Here is a 22,319-nt window from a genome sequence, read left to right as displayed (position 1 = left end):
ACTTGGGTGTTTCCTGAATCTGTGGCATCTTGTGTGTGTGTTTTTTTAAGCTCTTAAATTACTCTGAAATCAAGATTAGCATCAGTTGGTCCTCACAACTGGAAAAGACTAAATATAATTTTAAAAAGTTGTTAAGTGTATTGGGGTGATGTTGGTTATTAAAATCATACAGGTTTCGAGTGTACAATTCTGGATACCTCATCTACACATTGCATTGTGAGTTTATCACCCAGTTAAGTAATTTCCCAGGGACCTCTACTTTGAGTTTTTCCAGCTTGTTAAATCATTGATTCCTATTTCCCCCTATGGAGAAGGGGAGTAACACACGTGAGGATAAATCAACAAGTAATTGTTCAGCACCTCCTAGGTTGGCAGGCCCCATTTCAGAAGCTTGTCTTCACCTTCCTCTGTCTGCTGCCAGCATAATAGAATCCTGCCCTCTTAGAAGGGAACACCAGTTAGTTTATCCTGCTTAATCGTTTTCTTCCCAGGTTGAAAAGACCCCCCACAGGCCTACTGTTGACATAGTGAATGAGCTAAACCCTCCTTTGACAAGAAAAGCTTGAAAGTGACTTTGCTCCAGAGTCCTGCTGCTAAGCAGCCAACCTTGCTGGAAGGAAACTTGACTGTTTCCTTTCTACCTTAAAATCCTCTTGATTTAGGTTGAAACTTTTTATTGGAGTTGGGCACAGTTCTGACAACACTCGTATTTCCATTGTAGAACTAAACTCCAGGTTATTCAGAAGTGGCTTAGGTTAGCTAATTGGCCATGGCATTTCAGAGCAGAAAGAGGCCTTGAGGGTCAGCGGGTCTGCCCCGTTGTTTGGGAAGGCCCCCAGAATGCCAGAGTTAGGTGCTGTTTCTCCCCTGCACTTCCCTCTCTGTGTCATCCAGGCAGCAGGCGGGCCCCTCAGCATCTGCAGCCAGCACAGTGCCTGACATGCAGTATTGGTGAGTGTTGATGCCAAAGCCTGCAGGGTGTGGGACTGTAACTGGACCATGGGTTCAACTGGGAGCATCTCTGCAGAGACAGGAAATGGACCTATGTGGCTCGTGGAGGGAGGCTGCCGAGGTTCCGCCCACCACCCGTTCCAAGGACAGCGCTGGACTCTGACCCAGAGCAGCAAAGGCGATGAGAACTTGGCCATGGCCGTGTCTTGGGGGCATATAGGTGATTGAAAACTTCCATTCTCTGGAGTAATGACAATTCTCATGTATATAGGGAAGAGAACCCTTGTTTATTGAGCATCTACATGTCAGGCACATAGTGTCTCACTGATATATTTCTATACTGTATAGAGTATCTCAGTCCTCAGGAGAACCCTGGGGATGGCTTTGTTTCCATTTTCCAGAAAAGAAAACTGAGGCTTAAAGAAGTTAACTGATTTTCTCAGTCATATAACTAGGAGATTAGGAACTGAGATTCAATGGCAAGTCTTTCTACACAAGGCCCATAAACTTTCTTAATTTTTTCTATTATAAAGCCAATAATACAGGAATAGTTTCTCATTATAAAAATGTAAAATAGCACTAAAGGACATAGAATAAAACACACAAGTCTCCTTTATCTTCCTTCCCCCAACCCACTGGCCTCCCCTAACAAAGCCTTTTTGACAATTTGGCCTGAATCCTTCCAGATATTTCTCTCTGCATCCACACAGAAATGTACATGTACATGTGCATTCACACACATATGCACACATATATATCCATATACTCCTATATAGTGAAATGCACAGATACATAAATAACGCTACTGCACTGTAGCTTCTTAATTAGGAAAAATAAATTACCATGAACATGTACTTTCTTCTGTTTCATTTGTAGGGAAAAATTGTAATCATTTAACATTTATTGAGCACTTACTGTGTGCCAGACACTGCACTCAGGTACTTTACGTGTATCACTGTGTGTGCGCTCACAGGTAGTACCCGGAGTCATCCTTTGCTCATGAGGCATTTGGAGCACAGAGAGGTTAAGAGATTGCTCAAGTGCACACAGCGAGGAAGAGGAGAGGTGGAAGCCAAACCAGGGCTGGCTCTGGAGTCTATGCTTTTAACCATCACTTGGATGCCTCCAGAGATGTCTGACTCCTATAGAGTCAGGGCTTGGTGGTAACAGAGTGGCTTGTTCCACTTAACTGGGATCATCCTCATTGGGTTCCTATGGAAGTGTACTGTCTAGTGAAGTAACTTCTGGAACATTCTCCATCCCTAGGCCAATCCCTATTGGCCAGTGATGTCCTCAGCATTCTCCCTGCAACCAGCACTGTGTGCTTGTGAATGAGCGTGAGTTCCTACACAGAAACAGTGGCTGGCACAAAGCAGGTGCCCTGTTGGCTCTTACTCTCCTTACTGTGCAGTTCAGAGGATGCCTTCACATGCAGTATTCACTTAATTCCTACCACAGCCCTGTGAGGAGAGAATGGCATCATCAACCCACCTGACGGCTGAGGCGTGGAGGCTCAGGTGACCTGACACGGAGTGTCTCCTGGCCCTTAGTGTTCAGTGCTGTGACTAAAACACACACCTTCTGAAGGCAAGGGTGGCTTTGCCCTTCGATTTTGTACCACTGTGCCTTCCTCTAGGATGGCAGGTGTCTGGTATCTGACTATACTGCTTCCTTATTAAACATAGTTTTGCTCGGCATCAAAGTGTTCCCATTCGGAGAGCAGAGCATTGGTTCTCAGAGTTGACCACACGCTGAGATCACATGGAAATACGTGGGGCTTGAACCTCACATTAGGAAAGAACTTGGGGTTCATTTGCAAGGATTGCAGTTAGCCAATAGCTTTCAGCTGCCGTGCCTTCAGGACGGCCCTCCGTTCTTCCTTAGCAGCCCAGCCCCCAGCCAGTGCTAAGCAAGGCAGGGCTACCAGGATCTGGCTGTTTTGGCCCAATGGGGTCGGTCTCCTCTCACAGGCAGCCTGTGCCCCAGAGCTCCCTGTTGGCTGAACACCCCGTTTTCAAATCCACTTTGCAGGCGGAGACTCTCTGACCAGTCCCGCCTCCTCCCTGTTTTCCTTTCAAGGGTGTCAGATGCACACTGCAGTCCTAAGGGCTTCTTTGCCCAATTCTGCCTCTTCCCTTTTTTAAGAAAAAAAGATTTTATTTATTTATCTTAGAGGGGAAGGGAAGGAGAGAAGGAGAGAAATATCAATGTGTGGTTGCCTCTCGTGAGTCCCCTGCTGGGAACTGGTCTGCAACCCAGGCATGTGCCCTGACAGGGAATAGAACCACAATCCTCTGGTTTGCAGGCTGGAGCTCAATCCACTGAGCTAAACCAGCCAGGGCCTGCCTCTTCCCTTTTTATCTTTCACAGGCATTTACCCCAAATAACTGCTTGCACATCCAACTCCAATTTAGCATTTGCTTCCTGGGGGACCCAGCTCATCTACCAGGGGAGTTTTAAAAACTACTGATGCCCCCGAGATTTTTATCTCATCCGTCTGCAGTGCAGCCTGGGTGATTCCAGTGAGCAACCCAAGCTCAGAGAAGAACAGTTGAGGCAGAAGTCCCATGTGTTTGGGGTTAGAAAAGGATGTGCTCTCTCACAGTTCACTGGAGCTTCCACAAGTCATTTCTTTAGGTTCTTTTCAAATAAAATAGGACCCTACTTTGCTAATCCATATATGCTAATTTTTAATCATCAGTTCCTTCCTGCAGTTGTGAAAGGAAGCTGGCGTTTTGAGAGGCACCTTCTGAATTCCTGACATTCTACCTGATGCTTTATATGTAACTTAGATATGTGGTGTGTTTACCCACAAACTCATATCCTCATGAAAATAAAAGTAAGGCAGAATTTAGGAAAAGTTCGATGGCACTGACCTGATGACTTTAACCTTGATATGATCCTTTTTTGCCTTTCTGTAGTCAGCGGTATGGTTCCGGAGTTGGCCCTTGGTGTGTGGGACTTGGCGCTGTGATTTTTAAGTGCTGATGTATGTGCTGCCTCCTTCACCAACTACCCAATAAGCTCCTGAGGACAAGAATGCTGCCCAATCGTGGCCACACACCCAGCCCATAGCGCAGGGCCTGGCACAGAGTAGGTCTCCCTCAAGGGTTCGAATAAAAGGACAAAGGCACAGAGAACCAAGACATTAGAGTAGGCTTGGTTATAGAAGAACAAGATATCACCCTCAAAGAACATTCAATACCCTACAAAGTCATTTTTATTGATAAATATGTTATTACTTTGTTGCATATATTCATCAACACTTCTATAGCAACTACTGTACATCCGGCACTGTTACAAGTGATTTACAAATATTAATTTACTTAATTCTCCTAAGAGCCTTTGTCCTCCACCAGGGGCTGTAGGACTTCGGGGAGAAGAGGGCATGGAGGGCTCCGAAATGGCTTGGACGGCTTCACAGAAAAGGAGGAGTTGAGCTGCCCTTTAAGGAATGTGTAGAACCAGGCAAGGAGAGTGAGGATGGAATCCAAGGAACAGGGAGTGGCATGTGAAGAGGGGCGGAGTCAGGAAGATGTACTGCTCTTTGGGGGAACAGGAGGGGCCTGCTGCTAAGGGAGCGGAGATGGGAGCAGGCGGCCAGCTGATGGCGGGGAGCCCAGAGCACCCAGCTGTTGGGCGCTGGGCTTTGGCTTGTCTGCCGCATCAAAAACATTCCGGTTGACGCATCTCAATCCAAACCACATGAACAAAGGGGGTCGTGATTCTAAGGGTTAAAAACGGCATAATGATTTTTGGCCATATTTGAGGAAAATCACTGTCCTAGCTTTGGAGAGTTCACATAAATGGAGCCGTGGGGAGGCCCGGATGTTTCCTACAGTATCCATGCCAATTGTTGCCCCCACTTGCCCTGGTCTTTCCTTTTTTTTTTACCCTGAATATCCCCCCTTCTGCTCTTCATACAACAGGCTTTCAAGATTCTTCATCACCCTGTTCATCCTTCTCTGACTGTGGTCTCATGGATATTTTAGCTCTCACATGGTGGGGTCCAGTCTAAAGAATCCATATTCAACTCTCTACCGGCTAACTATGTATTTTGTTACTCAGTCCTGTGTTGGGCCTTACTCCAAAAAAATTGGGAAGAGCTGATTGTGAGAGAAACCACGTGAGTATTGGGATAAAACTGCCTTGTCAATGGAGGCATTAAAACAACCAGAGAAAAAGATCACACAGTGTTTTTTTACCCTGCCCTTCCTTTGGACACATTTTCTTCCCTCATCTAAAGGAGGATTCAAAAATCTGAAAATGAGGAAATGAATTTCCTAAAATCTGGGTGGGGAAGATCGAGCATCTCAGGTTTTTGGCAGGACGTGCGATACCCACCAGGCCTCTCACGGGGTCTCGGCCCTCAGGCCCCTCTCTCTCTCCCTTCTCAGGAACCTGGACATGCCCAGGACGATGTTCACAAACTCCAGGGAGCGGTGGAGGCAACACAATGTCAACAGCGCCTTCGCCAAGCTGAGGAAGCTCATCCCCACTCACCCTCCAGACAAGAAGCTGAGCAAAAACGAGACGCTTCGCTTGGCAATGAGGTACATCAACTTCTTGGTCAAGGTCTTGGGGGAGCAAAGCCTGCAGTCGACAGGAGTGGCTGCGCCAGGAAACATTCTGGGACTCTTCCCCCAAGGACCCCACCTGCCGGACAGGACTCTACTCGGTGACTAGCAGGTTCCTTCACCTGGCCCAAGCCACCACATCCCCTAAGTGTGGCTGTGACTGTCATCACTCTGGGAAACTTTCGTTCAGAAGTCACTGGCCATCGACAACCCTGTGCACGTTGGAGAGTCAACTTGATTAGGCATGAATTTAAGCGTCATAGGAGGTGGCTGAGAGACAGTGGCAGGGAGCCGCAAGGAGGCCATTAGAAGGTGGCTTTGCAGTCCATCACCTCTGGGGCTTTGGGTAAAGCGGTCTGTTTCTGTCTATTTTATATATCCAAGATCTGCATAAGATGTTGTTTGAAGGAAGAACAATCATAGGTTAAAAACAGGTTTGAAAGTCACTGTTTCACTCAATATGATTTCGGTTATAAGGAAGAAGTTTTCTTGCAATGCATTTCAGATGAGTAGAAAATGCTCTTCCCTCAGAACACATTTTAAAGTTTGTTTTGAAAAATGTAGCATGTTTGATGAAGGGCGAACAATGTAAGTTACTTCCAGTTGGTAAGTGTATAGATAGCCCTGGCAGAAAAAAAAATATCCTGGAGCCTTGTGAGAAAATCGGTGGAGAAAAGACCCTCTTGACATGTAAGGATTACAGGAACACAACTGATACCTGTGGAAGGGCTCTGCATCCTTGATCTCCATGGAAAGGTGAAGTGTTACCTGCACTGAGCCATTCCTATATGTGTTATCTCTAAAGCCAAATGGTGGATTATATCTGTGAGAGGCAAGGCCTTGATCATTTATGAATTAGAGTTCTTAGTTTTCTCATGAAAAGCAGCTTAAACAGGGTTACCTAACCCCTCAGTTTCACATGCCATGTGTTAATACTTCTAATTCAGCCTGAGTTCCTGCAGACTTAAGACCCATAAAATTCAAATATAATTATGAAAATCCAAACATTACCATTTAACGACTCATTTAACGGACAGCTTAGTTTAAACAAAAGATTTAGAGTAGACAACAGGACTGTAATACCAGACCCCAATGAATTAATGAATTTGGAAGTTGTCTTCCCTGCTATGGAGCATGGGCTCAGTCTTACTCCGGGAAGCGTGGTACCGACGGGTCAAGGGAACAGTGCGGATGTGGCATAACTCGCCACCACGTGCCACCCGACAGGCCTTGGGTTCAGAGATGAATTCCACAGGTGAGTGCAGAATACAAATCATGTCATCGGATTGTCTCTGGGCCATTTTATCTCCCCAAAGTTCTTGATAGTACATTGGTTTCAAAACCTTCTGAACCACCCAAAGGAAATTGATGGGTTTGCGATACGGATTCCCAGCATGTACACAATAGAGGAATTTAAATTCCAGCCCCTCGAGAAAGAAGATATTTGATTTACAAAAGGTTGGAATGAGTTTCATTGGTTTGGTGGTCAGAATAAACTTAGATGAGGCCCTGTCAAGTCTCACTTCCCCAAAGAGCAAGGGCATTATGTCATTAAACACTATATGGCATTCACACTGGTAACACACTGCCTGCTACAGAAGCAATGCATTCCCCTCTAGTTCCTCTCTTTGAACTGCATTTAGCAAACTTCCCTGTGGGCCCAGAGTAGTTCAGGGAAACACATAAGCACGGGACCATGGGATTTCCCTGCAGGGTGCATTTCTTCCTCATGAGTATAGGTGGACATAAGTTTGTCTCCAGGCTACCAAAGCTTTGATGATAGTTGTCGACTGAGCAGCATGACTTACTCTCTCATCTGGTATTAATCAAAATCACACTTTGACAGTATTTTTGTTTGGATCGCAGGCCCACGCTCAATCCACTGAGCTACACCAGCCAGGGCTTGACAGTATTTTTGTACGGACTTCATTTAACATGTTGCCAAGGAAAGGCGCCGAGGGCCTTCCCCTGGAATGTAACAGGCTGCTCCTAAGAAGTTGCAAGGAGATGGAGTTATCATTAAACTCTGCGAAGGGGATAAATGTTTAAAGAAATCCCTTTGATAAGTGAATAAACACTTAACATATTCCTTCATGTACTTGACCTCTGACGTGATTTCTTTTGCAAGCTTGGATTTTAGTATATCAAAGTTGTGTGTGAGGTTAAAATGACTGTCAAAAGGAGTTTTAGATATATGTGGACCAAAACCTTGGCAAGGTATTCATACGATGGGAAGCTAAGAAAAAGGTCACTCTGTAGTCCTCCATTGGCGTCGTATAGTTAAGGCTTGGTGGTTGCCATGGCAAGAATTTATGGTTCCGACGTATCGCAGCTCGCTGACAGCACGTCCCTCTGTGGATCCTTGGACCCAGCAGAAGAGTTTAGACGGATAACATCATCTCGGCTGCTCTGTTACCTGAACATAAGTGTTTGGCCTGCTAAGGACACCACTGGAAACTTCTGGAAATCAAGTATGAACAGGTCCATTTATTTATATAGATTTTTTAGATTGGCTAATTCTACTCATATGACAGAGGAGGAAACAGAGGATGCAGAGGATTCGGAAGTGGCTTTGCAGTGTCACGTGGGCAGTTAGTGGGACCCCAGTGTCAGGTCTCCTGACCCCGCGTCCAACCTTCCTACAGCCTCGTTTGGTCCACTTTAAGATTGAAAGTGGACAAGGACCTCATGATTAGACTCATCTCTTTTCCATAACCTTCCATGCCTTTTTATTGAAATTGAATTATTGTGCTTTGTAGAATGTGGTTAGAAGTATCAGCCAAAGATTTTATCTGTTTTGTGATATTTTACCATCGATTCTGATGTACTATTTAACTAATAATTTATTGAAAATAAATTAAGAAAAGAAACTGTTCTTTTTTTCTTTTTACAAAGAATTTCACAAATTAACTACGCATACCATCCGCCCATTCAGTTCATCCTCACAGCCAGTCTTCCGCCTTTGAATGCCCACCCCTGACTCTGTCTTTAGTCTGGAAAAAAGTGCTGCACCCCAGCAAACCAGGCCCTGTGTAGCCTGACCCCAGTGTATTCCTTCCCTTTACCTTCCAGAGTCCCCCCAGTGAGCTGTACGTGCTAATGAAACCACTTCGCCTGCCGGTCCTCGGACACACCCCACTTTGAATACCTCCAACTTTACTCTTCTGATCCCATCTGCTCGTATGCATGTCCCCACTCCCCTTTGTGTTACTCACTCCTCCACCTGCACCAAATTCCACCTGCTAAAATCCTTCATGAATTTTCTGAAACACCACTCCTTCAGCAAGCCTGACTCATCTTAAACATTTCTTACAGAAAGTCCTCCTAGATTTCCACCACTTAGTCCATCCTCGCCTTCCTTAGCATCCCTCATGTCCTTCCCAGCACTTATTTCCTTCACCCTGTGCTTCAGATACTGGGTATATTCTGTCCCCTGCCCCCCAGCTCAGATCTCCTTGACACAGTGACAGTTTCTATCTAACATCTCATCCAGAAGTCAGCCCTGCAAGTGACCTCACTTTCCAAATGATAAGAATACTCCAGCCCCTCCTAAACGATGGCATTGATGTAAGACTTGAATAGGCTGAATTTTACTGAGAACCCCAAAGTCTAAAGCTCATCTTAAACATTTGTTTCTCATAATACCCCTTCAGCATGGCCCTTGCAGCACCTGCCTCGGGAGGTCCATCACCTAAGAATGGCTCGAGGCGGCCACACTGTATCAGCTACACACAACAGGCTTTGTTCTCAAAAAGGCAAAAGATGAAAGGGGTCTGGGAGAATGGACAGCTTAACTGCTGACCCACAGGTCAAAGGGTAGTGAAAAGTCACATCCTTAAGTCAAAAGGTCAAAGATAAGGGGGGAATCTAAAATCTCAGAGGCAGTGCAAAGTGAGGGATTCAAAGTGGCAGGTGCTACGAAATGCCAAGGAATGAATGTAATTAAAAGGTTACAGTGAGCTGGGCCAGAGTCTCCGAAACTGAGCACTCACTTCTGCAACTCCTGGAGTTTACTATGAACAGGCACACTTTCCATTTTGTGTTCTCTTTATTGCTAAGGATCTACCGCAAGAAGATTTCACTAAGCGCTAGCTTTTTACATATGCCTTAGAGAGTTTTGTAATCTACCAAAACAACTTACACTCTAAGAATTTAGTTTCCAGAGCACAGCAATTCCCTGGTAGTTGAGTGAAGTAGGCTGTTGAGTTGTTTCTCCTGGATAACTTGAAAAACAAACAGGATTATTCAGTATGAGCTTACACTTGTGCCTAAGTAATAATTATCCTTCTAGGAATGTATCATAAAGAAATAATCAGAATTATGGTCCAAGAATTATGCATGTGGATATCTATTTCAGAATTATTGACATTGTAAATACAAGTAAAACAAAATTATAATAAGAAGAGTCAGAAGACTCACTGAGTGCTTACTATAAGCCAGGTGCTGTGCCCAGAGCTTCATGAGTATCAGCTCACCTAATCTTCATGACAGTGTTCTCAAGACTATATTGGTTACATGTATTGTTCTCACTTCACAGATGAGGGAACTGAAGTGCAGGAGATGATTTAACTTGCCCAAGCTTCCATCAGAGTTCCTAATTCTTTTTGACCCTAACCACCTTAATGGAACCTCATGGACCAGACATATTCCTCAATAACCCTGTTGGGTAAACAAGCACAACCCTGAAAAGAAAAAATGAAGCCTCCTGCTCTGAAGCCCTAAGCCGGGCCAATGCCTCCATCGGACACAGGGAGTGGACTGTCCTGCCCCCGCAGGCTTGAAGGTGCACCTGTTGGGGTGGCTGGTTTGTTCTGCTGCCTCGACTTGGTGGGGTGCCAACGTGAGGCGGCTTTATTTTTGTTCCCTCCCTGCCTTCAGCCGAGCTCTGCCTAAGCTTCCTTCCCCACCCCATAATGGCATGTCAGGCAGAGCCCATGCTGTTCCAGTCTCTCGGGCCAGTTCAAAGGCCTGTCTCATCTCCTTCTTACCTCCACCCCTGCCCTGGCTCCAGAAGGACCAGGGTCAGGGCTCTGGCACTGCGATTGTGTGTGAGTGTGTGTGTGTATTTCACACAGGGTGGGAAATGGCTCCTCTACAGCTCCTACCTGCCCTCCTTATGTTTCAGTTCCTCTAAAGCTGAGGAGGAGGAGGGTCTAGGGAAATGAACAGAGTGTTTTCTTCACTGGTATCGGGTTGCATTTTCTTTCTATATTCAGTTTAACCATTTGTATCAATTCCTTTTAACTAGTGATACAAGTCCTAGGTTTAAATCTTGGAACAACAGAAAATTAGGCCTTTTTGCAAGAAGTGGAGCACTGTGTGTTAGGGTAGTTGGTTACTTGGGCTGTGAAAGAATTCACAAAGAGCAGCAAGTGCAGAGGGTCAAGGTTTTATTTTTGCTTTCCCGGTGGAGGGAGACAGGTGCGGAGACCTGCGCCAGCACCAGCCCTGAGGGGTTATGGCTGCGAGCTTTAACGGGGTGGTGCCAGGCCAGGGTGTGTCAGCTGGGTTGCAACTTGTTTTGAACTTATCTTTGGGTGCAGGGTCCAGACTGCATCCCCGTGGCCTGGTATGTCCTGTTTCATGACCTCTGTAGCTCTGAGCCTTCAGGGCGCTTCCAGTCATTTTCTAGTCCTGAGGAAAAAAGGCTTATAAAGCAGTCGGGGTCAGTCATGCTTTATGGGGTCCAGCCAGCTCTGGGAAAGGGCCTGAGAAAGTGGCTTTTGTCGTATTACTGTGCTGAGTATTCTGCTTCTGCTCCAGTAGTCAGGTCACTTACGTGTATTTTTTTGTAGCTTTCACTAAATAAGTCAAGATTTAATTTTACTGTATGGTTGGTGTGTGTATGCGACTGTGTACTCATAAGTGTGTGTTTGTGTACATGTTCTCTTTCTACCAACTGATATTACGTGTGAGAGTGTGCAAATGGGTCAGGAATTAAGAGAAAGAAAGATTTCACAAATGAGACGACGGTGACTGGAAGGGGACAGCATAGTCTGTCACGTGAGGTGGCTGGATCTCTAAGAGAGGTTTGGGTGGAGGTTGTCGCATCAGGGCAATCTATCCCACCCTCCTCACTCCTTTCAGTTTGGACCAATGAATAACTAAAGAAGGTTAAAGCTGAGGGTCACCTGGCCTGAGATTCAGCTTCTCGGTTTCCCTTTAAAGTTCTTGCCAAGGAGGGGGAGGTCATCGATCACTAGACAAATCTGTAGGGAGGAACCCGAGGTGAGGGCTGTACCCAGGTGTCCCGGGGATGCCACCAACCTTATCACATTGTATAGAAATATTCCAGACAGGATTAGCCCTAGAGATGCGCCCCCCTCAGTTCCTGCTAGACTGAGGATCATCAGTGGTTTTCCAGGTAAAAATGGGATACATGTTCAGCTTTTAAGCAGTATGTTGGACTGGAGTCAAAAACGCTTTAACCGTCTCCAACTTCACTCAAAGATGAAGGTACCCTTATGTGAAGTCCCTGTACTTGCCAGGGACTGAACACCACTTGTACCGGTTTATGCGATTCTCAGAGAACGTCTGAATGTCTGAATCTATGGGGCTACCAGGAGCCTCCTGTAAGCCTGACTTACTGCAGGATTGACATGGAGGGTCGTGCAGAGAAGGCTCGTTTCCGTGGATACATGTTCCATAGCGCCGTGCAACATAGTTTCTCTCTGAGACAAGGGAACTCCCAGCCCTTCCTTCTCATAATTATCCCTTTATCAAAGAATTCTTCAGGACAGAAAACCCAACCACCAACCAAATTATTCTGCGCTTTCCCCTCCCCTGTTTTAATCATTGCAGACAGGCAGCAAGCCTTTCTTTCACCAGAGATTTCTATTCTTTCTTTTTTTCAAACCAAATTTCTTTTATTTATTTATTTATTTATTTATTTAAAAAATTTTTTTATTGATTATGCTGTTACAGTTGTTCTATTTCCCCTTTCATTCCCCTCCACCCTACCCCCCATCCCCACCATTACTCCCCCTTTAGTTTATGACCATGTGTCTCAAGTCCTTTAGATTCTATATTTCCCATGCTATTCTTGCCCCCCCATCTATTTTCTATCTACTGTCTATGCTACTTATTTTCTGTAGAGATTTCTATTCTTCAAGGCAGAAAATCATAGTAAAAGAAATTTGGCCTATAGTGAAAGGCAGGCGTGGGTTCAGAGTCCAGTCCTGCTGCTCACTTGCTGCCTGGTCTCAAGTTTGTCTGTTCGACTCTTAAGTCACAATTTCTTCACATGTAAACTGGAGCGAATACCGCCATTAAATGGTTGTTAGAAGTATCAAAGATGGCATTCCTATAATGCCTGACACACCATAGGCTCTGGATGAATATGAATAACCCTTTCTTGAAGTGCTGGTACTTCCCTTCTCCCATCCCAACTTACCATATTCAGATCTGTTTATGTCGCATGTCCAAGTAGGTGTGTTGTGACACTAACACACAGGGCCAAGCGTTTACTAGTCCCCGGAGCTGTCTTTTCTCTGCTTTGCCTCCTGTCTTTTCACCACTGTATCCTTCCTCTCCAGTTTCTGTGAGGGAGCAGCTTCCCTCTGGGGCCTAGAGCCATTCAGCCTCTCAGGCAGGGACGGAGGAGGCACTGCCAGGTTGTCTGCAGACACTCAGGAGCCTAGGGAAGAAATTGGGTCTGGAGAGGCAGGTAGGAAAATGATTTCTATCTTCTAGAAGCTGAAGTAAGCGCGTGGAACACTTTAAGTATGGGAAGGGGATCTGGAGGCCTGATACCCAGAGAAGGGTAAGAAGCAGACCTGGGGAAGTCCTGAGAAGCTCATTAGCTCTGGCAGCCTGAGTGTTGAGACAGTTGCATTTTATATGTTGTCTTATGTAGACAGAGTGGTTGAATGGTGTAGAAGGAAGTAATTCAGGGCATCCTTAGTCAGACAAGACGCTGCCTTCCAGTGGAGCTTTCAGCAAAAGTTCCTTTTGAAAAAGCCTGACTTTTTCAGAGATACTTTACATCACGGTGAAGATATAGATGAAAAACATAATTTAACAGTATATGAAAACACAATGACATCATGACCGATTAAAGATTTATCCAAGCCATGCAAGGAAATACCTTAATCGTATATATTCCATATCAATTTTGATCTTGAAAAGCCTTTCATTGAAATCTATTACCTGGTCCTTATTTGGAGGAGGGAACAGGGGAAATCCAGCCCTGCCCGGTGCAGCAGGAGGCAGATCTGCACAAACCCCCTGCCTCCCTCCCTCGCTCAGGCCTCTGACTGGTTCCCCAGTGGAAGGCAGGGGCAGAACAGAGGGTGGGAGGAGGAAAAGAGGTCAAGGTGTTTACCCCCCCTCCATCCCTCTGCAACTAAAGCCCTAATCAGGCAGCTCCTCTTCATGGCCACACCTGTGCTGGGTTCCAGTAACACCAGGGACACCAGAGGACAGCAGACTTTGAACCCACCTTCCCAGCCATCTCTTTCTGGGCCCCAATTTTTGAAAAAGTTGCTGTGAATTTTTATTTCTTGGTTTTCTTTTCCTTCCTGTCTTCAGCCCTTTCTTCCATATAGGAAGGGTAAAGAAATCACTTGCTTGAAACTCCACTTTTACTACCCACATAGATTAGCATCTCTTTCTTAGTTTTCAAAATAATGAAACTTCCCGTTATACGCATCAACCATAGCGGAGAGAGGTGCGCTCAGTCAGGAACATCCCTGGCCTCCCCTGTGGTTGTAACAGGTCGATGGTTGCATTTCCTTTTGTGGTTTCTGAGGACGCACACCTTACCAAAGGCCTGAAATCGCTGCTACCACCTAGCTTTTCATCTCTTTCTCCAGAAAGAAAGGAAAGACACAGAACTCCTATTCAGCAAGTACTGAAATCAAACATCCAATGAACTGCATTCCCTACAAATAAACCCCTTATCAGTCCTTTGCAGAGATTCTAACACGCTTATCTCGATAGAGCAGATTATGGGGCTGACCCCCTCTCAATGCTGAGTACGAATCAAACTGGCATTCTCTTCTGTCAGCTACCCTCGCTTTGCCAATCCAGATAAATCAATTAATGGGATGCAGAGCGGCTGTGGTGCCTTTCTCTTCCCCACGCTCACCACCCTGAGCTTCCCCCGGAATCTGTTTAATACCATCTAAGAGTCCTTATTTACAAGAGGGCTTGTGCAGGTGCAAGCTTTCAGGCCGGCAGCACAGGAGCAATTGTGCCCCTCTCCTTCCAGGCTCCAGGCTCCCCTCTTTGTGAGACACTTTTCTTTTTCTCTGCTTTTCAGACCAAAGACGCCCCTCAGTAGCTGATCTAATCGGATTATGTTAATTTGTACTTCATGAACCTAAACAGCAGGACTGGATCTGCAGAGGGCTAAGGCCAGGAGAGGCACCACAACTTGGTCGGTAAACCCACCCCCCAAAAAAATGCAAAAAGAAAGTCCGCCCGGTGTTTAGCCACACAAAGCTGCTACTCTGGGAAGCCCACAATGCTCTTGACAATTTAGAGTGTCCAGAAGCTGTGTTCAGGATAGAAAAAAGGCAGCCCAGTGAAGGCACCGTGAGGACCACAGTGACGAGGCTGTTTTTCCCTCTGCTATAGTAAAGTTCCTCTTCTTTCTTCTTCCCAGTTTACTCACGTTTCCTCTCTTGGCTGATCGAATTTGGAAGCTGAATCCAGTTGGTACAATTCCATAAACATTTATTGACACCTACTACCCATTAAGAATGATGGTTGGTACTGTGGGCAGCATAAACGTGTCTACGACTTTGCTCTTGCCCTTCTGAATTTATGCTCTGGTAGGGAAAGATACTTCAGGCACAAAAATTAGAAAACACCTGCATGAGGCGATTGCTGTTTTTTAAAATTTGTTCTCTTTGCCTCATGTTGGCTGAGCCTGGTAATCATCTTCCACAATGTTTGCAGCTGATAGTAAAAAATAACTTATGTCCATGGAAAGCTTTATGCTTTGTCAAAATATATAAGGTAAATATATAAATTAATCCTCATAAGACTGTGAGATAAATAAAACTGACATTTTCAAGTGTTGAAATCGAGACTTAGAGACCTTAAATGGCTGATCCAAGAATTATCACCCAGTTAATAACTAGGCTTTTGATTCTGAATAGAGGATTTGCTGCTGCTACCCCTGTCTGCTGCCTCCCAGGGTCTTTAAACTAGAGGGTCCTTACAGGCCAACTACTCCATTCTATCATGTATGGATAGGACTGTACACAAATGCTAACATTTTATACTAATAGCTTTATATATATACAAAACATGCATTGTGAAATTGCAAAAACCTAATTTGAATTTTCAAATGAGCAATGGAAATAAAGTTCAGCTGGAATAAACCAACAAGTGCTTTTCATAAACTCCAGCTCACTTTTAGCCCTTAAATTTCCTGTCACTGTTCTTGTGTATTTATACCATTCAGCTTCTTCCTTTCTTGGTCAAGACATGTACAAATGCTTCCAGAATCGGTCTCTCCCACCCCTTCTGGAGTCAGAACCCTTTCCCGCATTAGGTTCTTGCTGCCCTGTGTGGTTAGCACTCGGCACTTTTGCTAATTATTTCCTAAGCTGGTTATACTGTTGGGTGCAAAAATCTCTGCTGGAGATTGCCACATACCCGTCTCTGTCACAAATAGCAGAGGAACGTGTCTTTCTCTTGTTCCAAAGTCCTCATTCCCCCTGGGATATCCATCTGATCTGGGAGATCTTGTAAGTCACAGTTCATTTGCGGAGCTGAAAGGATTGACTGTCCTGAATTTGAAGAATGACCAAGGGATTCTCAGCACACATGCTCATTTCACCACCTCTCCTCTGCAGCACCCCTAAAATAGCCTACGGATGCAGCAAGAACCAGTCTCCATCAGGAGGAGAACAGAAAAGCATATTTCTGTGCTGCCTATTTCCCCCCACTTAAAACATTTTTCAAACTATTCTTATAATCTCATAGCCTCAGAGCCTGTTTAGGGTGAAGAAGACTGGAAGGGCAGAGGGTTAGAGGTGGAAGATTGCAGATGTGTTTAAGTACATAATTTCTTACCAGAAAAATATTATCACTCACTTTATAATCAATTTAAGATAGGTTTTTATCTGAAAAGCTTCCAGCAGTAGTTTTCAATTAGTTTCCTTAAATGGTTGATTATTATAGGGCAAGCAAGCTCAGTTTAATATTGAGCAGTCTAAACAATAATGAATATTTTAACATCTTAACCTTGGTGTTAATTTTGCTGCAAATGGCTTTCTATTGTCATGGCAATAATGCCCTATTGGATTTTTAGTGCTCATCCACATTCTTATGTCAAAGTCTCATAGTGAGGGCTGGGGGTTGGGGTGAATGTGGGCCTGGAGTCTTGAAACTATGCTGAGCTAACTGCCTTGACCTCATTGGAATCAAGTATGACAGACATAGCTCTGCAAAAAGATGACTTCTTTATGAAAATTAGAGTGATATAAGTTTTTTTTAAACCTAGAAGATAAAAAATTGGCTAACAAAATGCTTGGTGAATAGGAAATGTTTGTATGCTGTAAAGTTAAATATTTCATAAGATATATGTATATGTATAATTATGCTAATAATTTTTTTACTAAATTCATTGTAGAAGCTTTCTCCCTGTATCTTGTGCAGACCCCATGATTCCCTAAAGCCAGAATCCAGCAAATCTTTGAGTGTAGAATGCCACGTGAATGATCTCTCCACCCCCAACTGCAGTTATACGGTACCATCTCTAAGAGATGCTAGTGAGGCAGGAGACAGGAATGAGGAAACCCCAGAGTTAGGACAAAGGACATCAACACAGAGCAGAGACCCTGTACTATGACCACTTCCTGGAAGAGTGCTGAATCATGATGAATCCTGACTGCACCTGCACAGAAGATGCTGCATGACCCCTCCTTCAACATAATAGTATTAAAATAAATTTTCATTGTGGTCCCCCTCAAGGAAAATTATAGAAGAGCACATGCGCAGTAACTCAAAAGTAATATAACTTGCACATGCACAATAAAAGCCCACCAAAACTAACCAGGAAATGTCTGCCCTATAAGAATAGAAGCCCTCTGACCACCAAGGGCCAATCTCTGCTCGGAGTTGGTCCACTCTCTCTTTCTCTGCTATAAACTTTCTGTGTGTTCAGTTCAATTCTTTGTCTATGATCACCAAGACTCTGGTTACCTGTGCCTACCTGTGATGCTATTGTTGAAGCAAGCATACTGAAGACAAAACAAACAATGGGAAAGGAGTTATATATCAGGTTAGACAGGATACCAAATACCTTTGGGTGTTTTTCCCAAGATCAGTTTCTAGGGCAGCACAATGGAAATGATAAAAACATATGGAATGAAAAAATACAAGTGCAAATGCAACATAAGGTTCAAAGTCCATAGTCATGCCTGGGTTTAAAGCCAGAGAAAGGTAATAGAAAAAATCAAAGGGGTAATATCAGCTAGATGGTGGAAGGGGAGATTCTAGCCTTCATCTCCCCCAACCCAAAACCAATTTAACAACCATCCATGAAGAAACATACCTTCATTAGAACTCTGGAATCCAGGTGAGCGGTGACAGCGCCCCAGTGGAGTCCAGAAATGAGAAAAGATGCAATGAAACATTAAGAATAACAGAGTCACTTCTGCATGTCACACTTGCCCCAGGCCAGCACAGCAAAATGCTGAAAGAGATCCCCTTGGCTCATGAGTCCTCCATGGGGGAGGAGAGAGCAAAGTGAGAGCCTGACCGATGCAGCATTTTAGGGTGCTATGTGTGAGACCCCCTTGTGTTGTGTGCCTCACCCACAGCACTGAAAGAATTGACAAGGCTCAGTAGATAACTGGAGAGTAGCTACGAACAAAGGGAAGAGGTGGAGGCTTTCACCTAACCAGTGTACAGATCTCAATAGCTGGCCTTCAGACCCCTGTGGCAGACCTCCCTTGATGCTGGGATCCAACCCATCTGCTTGTAGGCACTGGCAGCAGGCACACCTGTGGACCCTGCCAGATGGCACCTCTGGTTGGCTGACTGGTGGAGGGCTTTCCCTGACAAAGCCAGTCTGTAAAGACTGGAAAAGTGACTGATTTCTTCAAATGTGCAGACACCAATACAAAGCTATAGGGTTCATGAAGATCAAGGAAACGAATACTATCAAAAGAACAAAATAAATCTCCGATAACTGACCCTAAAGAAATGGAGATCTATGCATTGTGCAACAAAGAATCCAAAATAATCATCTTAAAGAAGTTGAGCACAAAAGAAAATGGATAGACAAGTAAATGAAATCTGGAAAACAATACATGAGTGAAATGAGAAGTCCAACAAAGAGCTAGAACTTCATTAAAAAAAAAGAACAAAACAAATTCTAGAGCTGAGGTAAACAGAGACTGAACTGAAAATTCCAATGAAGAGCTTTAGTATCAGACTCAATCATGCAAGAGAAAGAATCAGCAAACTCAAAGACATGTCATTTAAAGACATGTCATTAATATTATTTAGTTGGAGGAACAAAAAGAAAAAGAATACAAAGGAATGAAGATATCCTACAGAACTCATGGCATATTTTTAAGGGAACCAATATACCCATGTTGGAAGTCTCAGAAGGAAAAGAAAAATAAGGGACAGAAAGCTTACTTAAAGAACAATGGCTGAAAACTTCCTAATCATCAAGAAATAAATAGGTAAAGAAAATATGGTATGTATGTACAATGGAGTGTTATTTAGCTTTAAAAAGAGAGAGACAGTGGGTGGGCTGGTTATTAAAAAATTAAAAATTAAAAAAATAAAATAAAAAAGAGAGAAATCCTGCCATTTGCAACACCATGGACAAGCCTTGAGGGCATCATGTTAAATTAAAAAAACAGAGGACAATTACTACATGATATTGCTGACATAAGGAATGTAAACAAGTCTGTTGTGGAAGCAGAGAGTAGAATGGTGGTGGCCAGGGGCTGGAGGAAGGGGAAACAGAGAAGCATGAGCCAAAGGGTACCAAGTTTTACTTATAAAAGATAACTAAGTCCTAGAGACCTACTCTACAACCTACAGCCAGCCCATAGTTAACAATATTCTATTACATACTAAGAGAGTAGATCTTGCATTGTGTTCTTATCATACACACAAAAATAATAGTGAAGAGGATGAGAGAATTTTTAGAGGTGATAAGTATGTTAGTGGTGATACTTTCATGAGTGTATACTTATCCCTAACCTCATCAAGTGGTACATATTAAATAGATACAGCTTAATAAGGTGGTTTTCTTTTTCAATAAAAAAGATTAAATACTTATCAGTCATTTTGTGTATTGGGGCTTCTTAAAAAGATAGGGATTTCTTTATTCTGTGTCTTTCATTTATCACAAAGATCCAACTCTCAGGAGTCGTATGTGACGCTACCTGTCCACAATGGAGTTCTTTCCTGCCACTCTGTGCCACTTCTCCAGTCCAAGTAATAACTAGTCTTTGGACTTTCTGGGAAGAGGGTAGTGGAAGGGTGCCATGTGTTTGAGGTATTGCAGAAGTTGGCAGCAAGTTTTCAGTTCCACTCTTTGTCCACTTTCCCAACTCCCATTCCCCGTCAACTAAATGCTGCAATTGCTCTGGCACTAGTGGCTCTTTGCCATTCTGAAGGATATAAAAGATGACCTTTTTCTGAGCCCAGTCTTTGGTGGATGATATGTCATGCAACGGGCACCACACAAGGTACCAATGGACATAGCAGGGGGAATTAGAGAGCTCTTAACAAAACGCTGAAGGTGAGTCATGTATGGAATGCTTGGCCCACGCTTCCATCGTGGGATATGTAAACAGGAGCCTGAGAAGTAGGTTGTTCTACAAAATAGTTCATCCAATAGTGGCTGCCTCACCTAAAGGACAGCTGCCCTTCCATCTACTTTACACAGAAATTGTTATATCCATTCATGGACTTGAACTTGGGCTTCTAGGAGACAGCTGTTGCGAATTTTAGACTTGTAGACCGGAGACCTGATCAAGTTCCAAGTTTCTTCTTTTAATAGGAAGCTGGACACACTGTGAATTAAGATCTGGGAGAAGGTCCGCTATTCAGCGGCCTAATTTGCTGCCATGGGACTGACTAGTAGCCTCCAGAAAGAGATCCTCTGCTTCATCGCCAGGGATCGCAGGCAAAACACTGTGGCATACAAAACAGGGTTATGACTCTAGTGCATTTGCTGAACAGCTGTTTCCCAGGCTTTCTTAACCTTTTGAGTTTGTGTTTGAGGCTGGTCCTCCAAGAGCTCTCATAGTACCTTGTGCTTCCTGGGGTCATAGCACTTATCATGCCATCCAGTCTGATTATTGGTCTGTGTGCCACTGGATGAAAGCTCCCGAGAGTCTGGGGGTGTTCTTCATCCACATGTGAAACTGATTCGATGCATGAACTGGCTTCACCATACCACTTCTGACCGCAACCGTTAGCAGGCTCGGTGTGTCCTCATCCACATCCTCGCTGGCTCTCATGAGCCAGAAACCCGGGGGAGAGTAGCTGCTGAATGAATTTTGAGCCTGACTTCAGGAGCTGTTGCCACCTGGGTTTTGAGTATAAAGTACCCACTAAAAGTTGCATGTCTGGAGCCCAAATTATGTTTGCTTAAGCAACAACACGAGACAAGAACCTTACTTCCTATTTAGCTGAAATCACTTCCCTTTCAGAAAGAAGAGCCCCTGAAACACGCAAGGGCATGTAATTGAGAGGCCTCACAGTGCACTTGGCACCTGACCCTTGGCCCCCAGTTTGTAAGCAGCTCTGCCCCTGAATATTAGTAAAATATATCATGCAGACAGCCAATCATTCCTAAGGCCTGAGACTACTGGCACCTAAACCTTAACTCCGGGATGATTATTAACTTCATTTGCTCTGGAGGGAAGTATTTAGGAAAGACTGCAAAAGAGTATGGAACTAAGGAAATTGTATTGTTTCTCAGTGCTCCAGAAGAAACCTCTCACTGGGCTGGTGACAACAATGCTTTTGATTAGACTACAAAATCTTAAACATGAATTCCGGTAGGCTTTTGTCCTTTGGTTTACTCTGCTGCTCCCATGGGGATTGGGCTTGTTCTGGAGCGAGAGAAAACTGAGCTGGGGCCAGACCACTTAGCCAGCCCCGAGCTGCCCAGTAACTTTATTAGAAAATATCAGTCTTCCTCTTTAACTAAAAATTTTTTGAAGTATAAAAATATATATATCAAAAGTGCATAAATCTTATAAGTACAGCCCTATGAATTTTCACAAAGTGAACACACCAGCATCATAAAATGGAGCCAATGCTCCAGGAGCACCCCAGCCCCCCGTCTCCAAGAGCAACCACTATCCTAACTTCTGACTTCACAGATTAGTTTTTGCCTGTTTTTGAACTTCATATAAATGGAATCATGCAGAATATACTTTTAAAGCAATCTCTGGCTTCTTTCAACGTCATGTTTGAGATTCATTGAGGTTGATGCGGGAGGCAGTATTTCATATTCTGTGTAGCTATTGTACATGTAGTGCAAGATTATAACAATTTACTCATTCATTTTACTTTTTAAAAAATGTTTTATTTATTTATTTTTAGAGAGAGGGGAAGGGAAGGAGAAAGAGTGGGAGAGAAACATCAATGTGTGTTGCCTCTCACGTGTCCCCTGCTGGGGACCTGGCCTGCAACCCAGGCATGTGCCCTGACCGGGAATTGAATCAGCGATTCCTTGTTTCACAGGCCCGTGCTCAATCCACTGAGCTACACCAGCCAGGGCTCATTCATATTACTTTTGATGAACATTTGAATACATGTTTTTTGGTAAACAGTGTTCTCTTAGGAACGGAA

At 44.2% G+C, this 22,319-nt stretch overlaps 2 protein-coding genes across 2 annotated transcripts in view; both read left to right on the top strand.

The window, feature by feature from the left end:
• Window positions 1-5,358: 5,358 nt before the first annotated feature.
• TAL2 (TAL bHLH transcription factor 2) lies at window positions 5,359-5,637 on the top strand. Its single transcript, XM_037152660.2, has one exon. The coding sequence runs from the start codon at window positions 5,359-5,361 to the stop codon at window positions 5,635-5,637; it is 279 nt and encodes a 92-aa protein (XP_037008555.2).
• A 14,525-nt stretch (window positions 5,638-20,162) lies between these two features.
• The window catches only part of TMEM38B (transmembrane protein 38B), a 63,688-nt gene continuing 61,531 nt past the window's right edge, over window positions 20,163-22,319 (top strand). Inside the window, exon 1 of the mRNA XM_053656487.1 lies at window positions 20,163-20,253. The gene's annotated coding sequence lies outside the window, so the exon portion shown is untranslated. The remainder of the gene's footprint in view (window positions 20,254-22,319) is intronic.

The sequence above is a fragment of the Artibeus jamaicensis genome, unplaced genomic scaffold (genome assembly GCF_021234435.1).
Source record: "Artibeus jamaicensis isolate MK-2021 breed Jamaican fruit bat unplaced genomic scaffold, CSHL_Jam_final scaffold_1964, whole genome shotgun sequence".
Classification (NCBI taxonomy): Eukaryota; Metazoa; Chordata; class Mammalia; order Chiroptera; family Phyllostomidae; genus Artibeus; species Artibeus jamaicensis.
The sequence above is the reverse complement of the archived record's forward strand: the minus strand, read 5'-3'. Positions and strand labels throughout refer to the sequence as shown.

Bases quoted from the DNA above. Each gene is read 5' to 3' on its own strand.
- TAL2 (XM_037152660.2), top strand. From the start codon at position 5,359: ATGCCCAGGACGATGTTCACAAACTCCAGGGAGCGGTGGAGGCAACAC.